This window comes from Ahaetulla prasina, chromosome 1 (genome assembly GCF_028640845.1).
Source record: "Ahaetulla prasina isolate Xishuangbanna chromosome 1, ASM2864084v1, whole genome shotgun sequence".
In the NCBI taxonomy this organism is placed as follows: Eukaryota; Metazoa; Chordata; class Lepidosauria; order Squamata; family Colubridae; genus Ahaetulla; species Ahaetulla prasina.
This window is the reverse complement of record NC_080539.1, coordinates 303,239,610-303,252,940: the sequence shown is the minus strand read 5'-3', so window position 1 is coordinate 303,252,940 and position 13,331 is coordinate 303,239,610. Positions and strand designations below refer to the sequence as shown.

The window sequence follows — 13,331 nt, the reverse complement described above, 5'->3', positions numbered from 1 at the left end:
TCAGTACCACAATATTTTTTTTTCTAGAAGGATATAATAAAAGGAAGGCTCCTGTATATATCTGTTTAATTTGATTTCTTTTACCCTTTACACTGAATTAGGTAAAGCAGTACTGATGCCAGAAATCAGCCTTGCCAACTAAGTGCTATTTGCAATTTAGCTGTTGTTAATAATAACAAGATTAAACACTAATGAGATTGTGTAGAACGGCAAAATTTCAAGGCCCTTGACTTCCTTTCAAAGGCAGTATAGGCAATAGATCACAGTTCATGGGATTACAAAAGCTATTTTGTACTGATTGACTGATTGAATTTATTGCTCATCTCAGCCATATGACTCTAAGCAGCTCACAATACAAAATCCATAAAAACACAGATAGTATCATAAAATAATATTATATAGCGAGAAAGCTATATCTAATATCTTGAGCTAATATCTCAGTGAAAAAAAAAATAAGGGCTTTATTACTAGCTTGGCCGCAATGCCTAAGGTCTTTCTTAAAGACTTTCTTTAAAAAGCTAATTAGTGTTAGGGCCACCTAAACCTCAGGGATAATGCTATTGCCTAATTTTATTTGATTTCTTGAAATGAAATGAAATTTAAAAAAAATTAAATGCATGAAGTATAATGCTGTAAGAAAAAGATCGCGAAAACTTAACAGCATACTGTATAGTATTTGTTAGCGTTTAAAATGCCATAGGACTTTCTGTTGTTTTTCCTGCAAAAAATTAACATTGACGTTTTCCTGGATAAAATCAACATGAAGTAATTTAATGTTACCTTAACGCTTAAATAGATCCTATCAGTTGATAAGTAATAAGATGGTAAAAGCAAGAACACTTCTTAATTTTTGTGTTTATTTTGTTTGTTCCTAGATCAGCAGTGGCTCATTGATGAAAAGAACCGTTTGGCTAGCCAGGAGCAGCGGGAGTCTGCTGTGCAGACTGAGATCAAATCATATGCTGAAGCTGGAGTTCAGCATGAATCAGAATTGGAGATTGGCCCTTCCTTGACAGAGCAGAACAAAAAGAAATTAGTGCAGCTAGAACTTTTACGGAAATACTCTTTGAAGAAAGCAGAAAGGCATTTGAGTCAGAAGAAGCTTAAACTGCATTTGGAGAGGATTGTGAAGAAGCAGAAATTGTTAGAAGCAAAGAAAAATCTGGAATGGTTAGAAGCTACTTGCTGGGTCAGCAAAAACAGTGTGATTTCTCTGCAGTTCTTGAATCAAGATACCAGCGTTAAGTCTTCAAACAGCAAACGTTCATGGCCAAAATCACACCCAAACCCAGAACCTTTGCAATGCCAAAGGAAGACTTGCTTAAAACCTCAGTCACCACAATCCAGGTAAATAACATTTGTACTTAGCTTTTAATGTACAGTATGTGTGAATGCATGTAGAAAGTGGTGGATATAAATGCCCTGGCAAGTCATTAGTACCTGTCTGATCCACATACTACGACTTTTCTGGGCTTCCTGAAGAATCCAGGTAGGGCATGGATCTATCTCACACATGTCAGAATGTATCCTACACATCACCCTATCTTCTTCTGTGGAATCAATAGGCTAAAACAAATCCCAGATAACATTGCAAGACACTATTTCATTCACCTCCTCAAACACCCATGCAGAGTGCATGCCAGGGTGAATTTGAGCTGTTATAGCCTTAAAATGGTGTCCCAAGTGGGAAGATTCACTTTCCCTTCACCCACTAAAAATAGGCAGATTAAGAAATGCTATTGAGGCACATTCCACAAACACAATGAAATTGCATTTGTACATTTAATGATAAACTGTAACCTGTGTCAACAGTGATTCAGTCCTGCATTGTCGCACAATACTCCTAGCATTATAGTCATTTTATTTCCAAGAACTTACCAGTAAACCAAGAATATTCCCCCAATTCATGAACACAAAAAGGCCTCTTGAGGAAACCTCATTTAACGTTCTGGCCACCTCTATGTTTCAGAGTTTAACTAGGTGTCAGTGGAATCTTCTGCCAGGTTGCTGAAAAAATCCATAGGAACTTGGAGAAATCTATCTTGGTCTATCAGGCAAATCCATCCTAATCAGTTCTTCCATCTGTGCAGGTGATCAGGAGCAATAAACCTCATCACAGAAAAGGATTAAGTCTAACATCCTTTAATATCAAATCAACTGCTCAGAAGTGAAATCTGAGCAAACTCATGGTTGCCATGTTGGCTATGAATTTTTGATGCTTTATAAGGGCATGAAGACTCCCAGCATCAAAAGCTGAGGGACCTCTACCATCAGATCCACATCAAGATCTATTAGCTTAGGAAAGTGATTCAAGTGCCATGCTTCAATCTGGTGGACTCTCCCTCAACTAGCAGCAGCCCTCTTTGACCCTATAGTGCTTGCACATATGTCACAGGCCACTTGCATATTCTCTCTCAACTGACAGCAGCCACCCCAGCCTGGGAGTGTTCATGCTATGCCAGACCTTGTAGGCCACTCACACACCCTCTCTTACCTATCAGCAGTCACCTCTGGCCCTGCTACATTAGCAGTGCACCTCATGGGCCATTTATGGGTGCTTCCTCAGAAGCCACCTCCAGTCCCACAAACCTTGTACTACACTTCACATTGCACTTTACATGTCTGCAAGCCACCTGGGACTTGCTCAATGAGCTGCAATCCTCGCTTAATGATGAAAAGGGGGAATGCCAAGATTACTGTCATTAAGTAGGGTATTATTTTTATTTTATTTATGAGATTTGGGTGCCGCCATTTTGTCTAGAGGTGAAAGCAACCACATTGTTTAGCAGCAGAAATTCTGGTCCCCATGACCGTTATTAACCAACGACTCCCTGTATCTTTTAAAAAAACTCTAAAATCCTTTCTATATTTCATTGGAGAGAAAATGTGTATGCCTAGACAAACCCCTATTGAGACAAACTAGTAAGGGAAGAATGTATAACCAAAAGCCCTGACTCCTGTCAACACATGTCTGATCTCACTTATGGGAAAATCTAAAGCAGGAAAGCTTAATAATAGCACAATCTCCCAACCAGTAAATACTATGCTTTCTTATGCAACCTGACATTTCCTGACAGACTTCAAAAGTAATCCTACTTAGAGCATATTGCAGTGAAGTACACATAATCCTATCAGTGTAATAATTACAAATGTTAATATAATATGGTATTTTTAAAAACATTTGTTTCTAGCTGTATGATGTAGCTTCAAGGTTTTATAGGCTTCGTCTAAATCTTCACTATTCAGTACCTTCATTTTATTTATTTTGTGCCCTCTTCCCCCATTCCCTCTATACTAACAGGAACTCTGATTAGTGAACAGAGATAAAAACAAAAAACAGTTTACAAACTCCATTATTAATTTATTGTACATATATACATATCCTTTTTTGGTTAGATGACAAAGTTGTACTATAAACTGTTAACATAGATCCTCCTGGTCTCTTGTCTCAATCTGTCTAATCACAGAGCAGTCTGTTAGCTCCTATATAAATGTCTGTAGTAGGGTAATTGCCTTACAAATTCATAGCAAAGTATGGGGAACTTATTCTCAAATTGTTGTTGTTGTTTTTACAGTATTTTCTTGAAGAACGATCCCTCTCAGATATCTACCTCAGCACATAATTACGCATGCTCCATAATCAATCCACCGAGGAAATCTCCGTCTGCAGAATATTTTCCCAGAGGAGTCCAAGAACATTCCAGAAGAAATACTCATGAGGAAAAAGATGGATCTTTCTTAGCCCAGAAGCAGATAATCAAAAAGCAAGATATCTATTTCAGAAATAAAGGAATAATGGAAAATAATTGTAATAATACAGAAGTCATTTATCTTGGTAAACATAAGCAAACAATGGAGAGATCAGATGATAGCTTAAGACCAACCAGATCTAAAGCCCAGAGATCAAAGTCCTGTACATCTGATAATTTTAAGGAAAAGCATGAATCTGAAACGAAGAAGCAAGGGTCTGAAATTAAAGAACTAGAATTATTTCAACACTTAGAAAAGAATGCCGCTCAGGAAGCCAATAGAAAATTTCAGGTGGATAAAAGAAAAAAGCACCAAAGTTCATTTCCTGGAAATTCTGTTAAGAAACTTAAAAAATCATCAATATATGGCAAACCATTTCTTCAACAAAGGACCCAGACCCCAAAGAACTTTAAAAATGATTCAGTGGACAAACATTCATTAGAAAAGCACGAATCCTTAAGGGTTGCACCTTCAGCAAGAAGCCTTAATAACCTAAATAGTCATGTATCACTTTGTCATGGAAAAAGAAGATGGCATAGTGCTGAAATGCTGAACGATAGAATCTCCAAAACTGTCCCTCATCCACTGATCAGCTGGCAAGAAGGTGAGGATGTTGAGTTTTCTGACACAGATAGTAATTATTCTGTGGATTCCCTTTCATGTGCTACTTCAGAAGTCTTGACAAGACAATTGAGTCATCTGAAGGAATCGGCTCAAATGGACACTGTGGAATTAGAAGGTTCAGAAAGTGATGACAGCCAAATGTCACAAGATTCACTTACAGAAAAAGAAAACAATGCCGAAAGCCAAGATATGAATGATTCTTCTGAAATATATCCAGAACCTATTAAGCTCTGCAAAGATGAGAATTATCAATCTCTCTCACGGTTAAAAAGCACATCCATATCAGGCGATCTGACTATTAATGCGAGAAGCTTTTCTCTGGATAGCTTAGGTGATGCTGATGAGGTGTCAGATCTTGCAGAAGAATCTAAACTAAATTCGTACGATGAAGTGCCAGCAGAAGTTTTTTGGAAGTTGCAAAACCTAAGGTCAGACTCTGTTGTGAGTGATCAACAGAACAAGCTTGAGCTCTGTAGTGAAAGTAGTACATCGAGTCTCAATGCAAGTTCTTTTTATTTAGATGTCAAGTCACAGTTTAGCTCTGTTTGTGATCAAACATCGAACAAGATGAAAATAAGTTTCTCAGGTCAAGATGGCTCAGCAGATCAAGGGTCACACATTGACGGTGAAAATCTTCCAGTTTTGACAGATGCTTGGCTGTCCAACAATTTGAAAAATCAAAAGAATAGATCTATAATAACTGTTCCTTCATCTCAAGACCATTCAGAATTTTGGGTTGCTCAGATGTACCCTGCTAATAAATCGAGCTACTGGATGAAGAGGGATGATGTAAGACAGTCAGCTGCTGAATTATCATTTGTTACTTGCTATAAAAAACCCAATCAGATTTATCATGAGCCAAATAAGATTGAAATGCTAATTTCATCTACAGCACCATCAGTACCTTTACCAGAAACAAGGAAACATTCTGAAGTTGAAGCTCCGGAAGACACATCATCATTTTCTTTTTCAAGCAAAAATACATCATTTGGTCATATTTCCACATTTCCTTCAAAACCGTGTTACAGTGAGGCTGCCACATCAAATTGTCAACAACCAAATTGCTTATCTGAAGCAAGATCCACCTGTGAATGGAAAGAAACATCCAGCTGTTTGAAACCAGTCCTAGAGTCTGGTTCTTCACCTTATTCAGAGATTTCCCAAGATCAAGATTTTAAGAACAACCTCTTAACATCTGTTCCAAATGATCCTATTTTGCAGAAAGAAGAAATTTATATAAATACTAATTTTGAAGAATGCCTTTTTAGAACAATTGAAAAGGGAGATGCCAATTCTGATTCAGATAGTAATACAAGAGACTCGAAGATAGTTGAGTTAGATAAAGTGGCCCTTCATTCCAGTGACCAGTTTGCAATATTAATGCAGGCCTCTGAACTTCAAAAAGACAGTATGCAGGAGAGCAGGGATGTCCTGAGAGAATCTGCTTTAGAGGTTCCCTCATTTAGAGAAGTGGAACAAGTACCTCAAGCTGAGGAATGGGATTCAGGAAATAAATTTGAATTTCAGACAAAAGGTTTAATGAATGATTCCTCTTCAAGTTTAAAAGTAGATTATTCTGGAAAAAATGTGAGCCAGAAAGCTTTCCCAACTTTTAATGCTGGAAATATGATGGAGAAGAGCAGTGAAGGGGACAAATGTTACTTGAATTCTGCTTCCAAGCCAGGAACACCTTTATCTGTGGATTTTGTGATGGACAAATCAGTGCATTCCAATGTAGATGGAAGTGAGAGAAAAACTAACACTTCACCTGATCGTTCTTGTGAAACAAGTGAAAAATTTACTCCACAGCTCAACTCAGATATGTGTTACGAAAACATACCTGGGATTAAGGATGTTTGTCAGATGAGATCTTCTTTTATGGAAAATAATAGCAATCCTCCAGATCAGAAACACCCAGAGATAGCTAATCATCTTGTGTGTAAAAACACAAGTTGCTGCACACCTGCAATAAGAGAGCAAAAAGAAGCTCAAGATTTGCATTATTCATTTAATAAAAATGATTGCTTGGGAACAGGACTCCATTCTGGTCTATCCAGAAATAACACTGGAAATGACTCTAGAAGAACTTTGAGAGGAGATGGACTTTTATCAGTCCCAGCTTCTCAAAACTTCTGCCTGTATATCAATAAAATGTCCAATAATCTAAAAGAGTCTGTTGAGAGAAAAATCCCTTGGAGGTCAGAAGGACACCAGGCTGAATGCAATAATACAACCATAAACTCTGAAGAACTCAATAAGCTAGTAATTAGTATCAATGAGCTGGAATGTGACATTTTAGAAATGAAACTTAGTCAAAATAAACATTTACATAGTTACGGTACACTTGAAACATTAGAAAGTAGACGAAACTCTGAAGCCTCTAATTTGATTCAGAGACCCAACAGTGATAACGAGAAATGTTGCCCAAACCAATCTGTAATTGGAGCAGTAAAAGATGAAGAGACGATCCAACGCACTGATTCTAGTGAAGAAGATTGTGCGTCAGAACTAGCAATGAAGTGTGAGAGTAACATCTGCATACCCACTAGTAATCATAATAGAGTCCAAGAAAACAGAAAACAAAATAGTTTTCCTGAGGCTATAAAAGAAAGTTCTAAAAGCACAGAAGAATTTTCTGACACATCTGACCAACCAGTTAAAAATGATATTGGTGAAGAAAATATCCATGGTTCTGAACCATTAGTGACTGCAGTAACCATGAAATATAGGCAAGATACTAATTTAAGCTACAATAAAGAAGATAAAAATATATATTGTAACAATGAGATCTTTTCAAAAGAAATCTTAACAGAATATCCTAATGCTATTCAGGAAGATAAAGTTGATAGGGAAATAAACTATTCTGAAGGAGTAGATAAAGAACAAAGAGAGGCAGGAAAAAATGAGGAATGTGCAAATTCAAAATTAACTGGGTTACAACTTGCTGAAAGTACCACATTGCTGCAAGAAAATCAGACTCCATGTTTTACTGATTGTGGTAAGGGAACAAAATATGATCCTGCTGAAATACCAGAAATATATTTCACTGCTTCTAAATTGGAAGAACAAGATGATGAACTTGATTTACCAGACATGTGTATTAATAGTATTGAAGTACATGATGAGAAAGGATCAGCAAATCTTTGGAATCGTGTGAGTGAAATACTGAAAGACAATAATGATAGTGCTAATTTAGGGGATAATAAAGGTGACACTGAATGGTGTGGAATTAAAAAAGAACTCAAACAAGTTAGTGATGTTGAAAGCATTAATGCACCTCAATCTTCCACAGATTTTTCTCAGAATTCTATTTCAGAACATTGTGATAAGTTTGTTGGAAACAGTCTTGATGCTTATAAATCTATACCAAGGTGCTACCTTCCTAAGGAAAATGAGCCAGTACATTTGATAAGTCCAGGACAAGTATGTATACCTGCGGTTCTGTCTCAAACCATCAAGGCACAAACCATGCATACTTTCAAAGCAGAAAAGGAAAGGGAGTGTTTTAAAGAAAATAATGGAAATCCAGAACAGGATATCTTCCAAGATCAAGTTTTATCAGCAAACATAAGCAGTTACCGCTGTTCAGATAGTGATGCATCTTTAAATGAAGTATCAAAACAAAAAGAATTGCTACCTCACATGTTTTCCAGGAATGATGCTGATACTGTTGATAACTTGATGCCAGTTAACCAAAGAGATGCATCAGAAAATATACATCAAGATTATGATTTAACTTCAGTCACTGTTAAAGGATTGTCCCATGATCCCACACAAAATCCTTTGTTACAAACAGAAATTACACATGGAGAAAATAGGAACAGTGATACTAATACAACAAATGATCTTACACTGTCATTGAGCAATAATGTCTGCAATGAAGTACTTCAGTATTATGATACACAAATAAAGAGTAATGAGAAAGCTGGAACACTATCTTTGGTTGACAAAGAGGAATTAGTTAAATCTGTAGATGATTTAATGTTAAATAAAACTTTAAATTATTCTGTGTCTGAACAAAGTTCTAATAAGCAAGGCATATATTCCAAATTTATGGAATGCCATAAATCATTAGATTATGCTTCTGTTGACAACAAACAAAACAATGTTTTCCCTCACAAAAGGTTGGATTCTTCTATAAATCACAACGTAGGCAACTTTCATGAAGAGTCTGAACAGTTGTTGAATTCATTCAATATACCTCATAAAGAAAGTGCTACATTGGGTTTAATAATTTCTGGGGGAAAATTCTTCACTTCAGTATTCAAAGATGAGTTAGAAGAAACAACATATTCTCTTCAAGATTGTTTTGAGAATAGTGTCAGACAGAAAGAGATGGACTCAGTAGTGCAAAATAATCAGGAAAATAAAAGCCTTACTTCCATGTGCATTGAAAATGAATGCAAAACCAATATTGAAAAATGTAATGAATTCAAGGGATGTCAAACAGAAACTACAGAAAGTCTTGCATGCAGAATACCTCATGATTTCTCTATAGAAAATAACACTGTAGCATCCTCTGAAGTTGATGAAACTCTTTTAGGAAATTCTGACAAATTCATATGGGAAAATACTCATTGTATGAAAGACTATGGTTCTGGATGTAATATGAATTCTTATATGTCTGGCTACTCTGCTAGACACTTGAATACACTAGCTACAGATGATCTTTATTTTAAGGAGAGTAAGTTTCTTAATTCTGAAGTGTCTGATTGTCCTATATCAAGTACAGAGGATTATGCTCTAGGTCAACAAGACAGCAAAATTGATCGCCATGGTGATTGCATTGAAAAAATCTATGAAAATAAAAAACAAGATCAAAATGATTTCCCTGAATGTGTCTGTGACCAAGAAAATGCTTCTTTACAATCTGACAATTATACAACTAGAACAGAAACAAAATTACCAGAAAAAAACTTGCTTACTTCTCAACATGTTAATGAAAGAAGCAGTCATGAAACGGCACCTCCTATATGTTCTGTGGAAGATTTTTCAGCTTGCATTTCATTTAAAAATGCCAGTCCCCCAAAGTCCCAAGAGTGTTCCTCATGTTCTACATGTAGTTCATCTACCAACTCACAGCACGATTCTTTTTTGACTTCCAGTTTGTCAGTTACATTTCAACTCCAAGAAAATAACTCGATTGGTCACCAGGAATTGCCAGACAATTGTTCCTCTTCCTCAGAAGCATCTCTTAAAAGCAACACAAGTCTCAGTGAGACTCTGATACCTGCTGCTTTAAACCCTGGTCCCTTAAACTATCCCTCACTTACTGCCAGCCAATGTGAAGATTCTGAAATCCTTAACCCGCCATTGTGTACTTCAGAAACAATTCTTTTTCTTGCAAAAAGAAATGAATGTCTCCCATTATCTAGCTGTCAAAGAAACTCAATTTTAGATTGCAGTGGAATACATAATTTTAAGTCTGAGAAAAAATGCCATGAAGTAACTGATTGTCAGGAACCTCCGAATATTATTTTACCACAAAAAGAATGCTTAAAAGATAGTGACAAAACTTTACACCACAATTTAAATACAAATCTTGGTTTACAAAGAGAGCAGAGTACACTATATTTAAATAGCAGCGTGGATGCAATAAATATTTCTACTACAGAAATAGGTGACTCTCATACAACTGCATGTAAAATGATGAAGGCTGAGAGAGAGATTTTGATACCAGACAAACTAAACAATTTAAGAAAACATGACAGAATTCCTTCCAGATATTTCTCAATAAATGACAGTTTAACTTTGCAAGAAGAACCTGCATCGGCCATACATAAGAATAAAAATAACATTTCTACTTCACAGATTGCAAAGAGAATGAAAAAAGATCAACAGTGGCCAGATTTGCAGAGTCATAGCTTATCAGCACCAGTGATTGCTACTTCCGTTGTTGAATGTGCTTCAGAAACTTTGGAAGTAGACTTGTCTGTGCATCCAACTTCTAAGTCATTACAAGAATTAAATATGAGCATTGAGCCTCCCTCTCCAACTGAGGATGACATGTGCAGTACTAAAAGCTTATCAAAATTAAAGACAGAGAATGACCCAATTAATTATAAACCCAGATTTCAAGATAAATCTCTTGAAGCCCAAGGAGACTATAAAGAACCATCTCAAGATATCCCTTCTTCAGATTCACCTCCAGTTCTTTGCCTAAAAGCTGTTGCTTACTCTACTGATAATCTTACAAATATAGAAGCAAACAAATACTCAAGTAGCATTACTCCACTGCATGGTTATATAAACAAAAATAAAGAACCGAGATATCAATTGGAAGCAACAAATGAACTAGATAAAGATAATAACGATTCAATGCACTTTAATTCAAGTGATATAAACCCTTACATACACCAATGGCAGCAAGATGAATGTTGCAAGATGGGTTGGAAACAATATGTATTTGGAAGTGCAAGTGATGTTTCCGGCAATCCTCCTCCACTGAACTTAGATAATCAAACTGTTATAAGATGTTCCAGTGTGGATAATGGTTTGAACTCTCAAAATTCTCCATTCCATTCCCATCTTAGTTCATATGCTAATGCAAGAATGTTGTCCAGCACCCTTAGCAGTACAGAAGATCTCCAAAGGTGGGATGTTGCAAGAGAAAGTTTTGATTCTATGCATTCGGATGGAAATGACAAACATGATACAAATATTTCTCAGGATGAACTTATAAACACACCAGAAAATTGCATTTCTGATTGTGAAAATGTTCTTCCAGATATGAGATGCACTCAACAATCTGAAAATACTTCCACACCAGTTGATGAAATTGTTCTGTTCTACCCCACTAAAACAAATGTTTCATATATTAAACAGCAAGAAATACTTATTTGTGATCGGGAAACACAGACGGAAGCTCCAGCAAAGCATAAGAGACAGAAGAGGCATCGAAGAAGCTATACAGACCTCCCTTCAAGTAAATCTGAGCCAAGCAAGAGTTCATTTCAAGAACCTTCCTCTTGGTCAAGTGTGCAGAACATATCCATGCATCTTTCACAGCTTCTTCACAACACCTCTGAGCTGCTTGGAAATTTGTCCTTTCAAAAAATAAAGGATGATGAACCAAATTATCATAAAGCAGTTGAACAGAGAACAAGCTTTGGCATGTTTGATCGCCATACTCAAACAACCGAAGACATAGGCGTTCAAACTGATATTTTAGGACATCCTCGAAATACAACTGAGGACAGACAAATTAATGCTAATATGAAAACTGAGCTAGTGAAATCTCAGGAAGTAAATGTTATTGTGAAACTAGTACATCCAGATACTATAACTCTACCTAAGGAAAGAACATCAAAAACTAAAGGAAGGAAATTGCTGAGTATGCCTGACATAAGAAGTCATGATGTTGATACTCAAGGACATTATTATATGCCTCAATCTACTTTAGGTATACATTCCAGTTTGTCCTCAGAAGTGCCTAAATCACCATTAACCATTTCATCAATAGCTGCTTTCAATAGTCCCAAAGTATATCCAACTGCACCCTCATTATATAATTCTAGACTTAAGTCTTCAGCTACTGCTGTTAGTAATCCTGCTTCTTGTAGCTATCTGTCTCCCAACTTTCAAGATAAGAATCCTGTTGATAAAACTAGCATTTCAGAAACAAGGCAACTATACTGTAAAAACAACTTGCTAGTTGACAGAGCTTCTTCTCCAATTTTGATACTAAGTGCAAGTCCAATCAACCAGCAACCTACATCAGAGATTTCAGCTAGTTCTTCCAAAGCATCAGCTGGGAGACAGGTGAAAAGTACTGAAAATTCAGGAACTGGTTTTAAGAAAAAGGATGCAGATGTACAGTATAATAGATGTTCTTGGGAATCATGTCTTGATACTTGTTCACACGCTGAGATAGACAGTGAGTCTACCACACCTAGAGAGAGCAAGGATATTCATAAAAGATCTGGAAATGGCTTGGATAAAAGCATGACCAAAGTGCTTTCCAAAAAAGGTACTTCAAAACAAAAGCAAAGATTGACCATTGACACACATACTGCAGTTCACACTGAAAGACTTTATCACTCAAGCAGTACTTTAGAACTTTCTAGTCATGGGGAATATATAATTGATGATCATGGAGAAACCCTACCCACAGAACATTCATTTCATCAGACACGAGCCATGAGAAGGGCAAGAAACTTCTCGGGAGGAATTAAAAGTGGAAACTCCATTAGAAATTCAGGATGTTCACCTTCTAAGAGGTCTTTGCCAAAATCTTTAAATAAACCTCATACCTCTTCATGTGTAAAATCTGAAGAAACTCATGAATGTGTTTCTGATTCTTCTCAACCATGCCCCCAGATCTGGAGAAATGAGAAGAGTGGTTCTTTTCTCAGGTCAGAAATGAGTGACATGCAAGACGATGATAATGATGTTGATGAAGAGGACGATGATGATGATGACGATGATACAAAAACAGGATCTGATATTGATAGCGTGTGTCATACTGAAATCTTACTAAATGGGAACACTTCATTAGTAAAAGCCCATAGACATCGAAGTTACAGTCTTCGTGACCTGCCCATGCACAATAAATTCAGCAATTGGTGTGGTGTGAAGGGAGCTCCTCACTCTTCCTTGACTAGCTTGACCCTGAGTGCAAGTGATATCCACAGCCAGACAGAAGGGAAATCGGTTAACAGAAGAACCACTGAAATAGAAGAGAGATCTCTACTTAGCGAAAGGAGAGCCAGAGAGATTGAAAGACTAAGAAGAGAGCGTGCCCAGGTTATGTCTGGAATACATTTAGATATGAGTCAGCAACCTTTTACTGTGGAACTCACGGAAGCAAAGCTAACCTATGGGATTGGTGAAACTGACGCACAACTCAGGATTCTTCAGAATGTAGTGGGTGAGGAATTGACAGCAGTGCCCATAAAACAGCAGCTTTACGAAAGGTAATTATTTTCTCAACATTACAGAGTGGCTAAATACAGCAA

The 13,331-nt window shown here is 36.7% G+C and overlaps 1 protein-coding gene across 3 annotated transcripts in view; it reads left to right on the top strand.

Annotated features, from left to right (window-relative positions):
• The window catches only part of STARD9 (StAR related lipid transfer domain containing 9), a 121,904-nt gene that overhangs the window by 91,828 nt on the left and 16,745 nt on the right, over positions 1-13,331 (top strand). For all 3 annotated transcript variants that reach the window (XM_058161995.1, XM_058161993.1, XM_058161994.1), the window contains exons 22-23: positions 876-1,347; positions 3,576-13,289. In XM_058161995.1, coding sequence (XP_058017978.1) covers positions 876-1,347; positions 3,576-13,289 — 10,186 coding nt within the window. The remainder of the gene's footprint in view (positions 1-875; positions 1,348-3,575; positions 13,290-13,331) is intronic.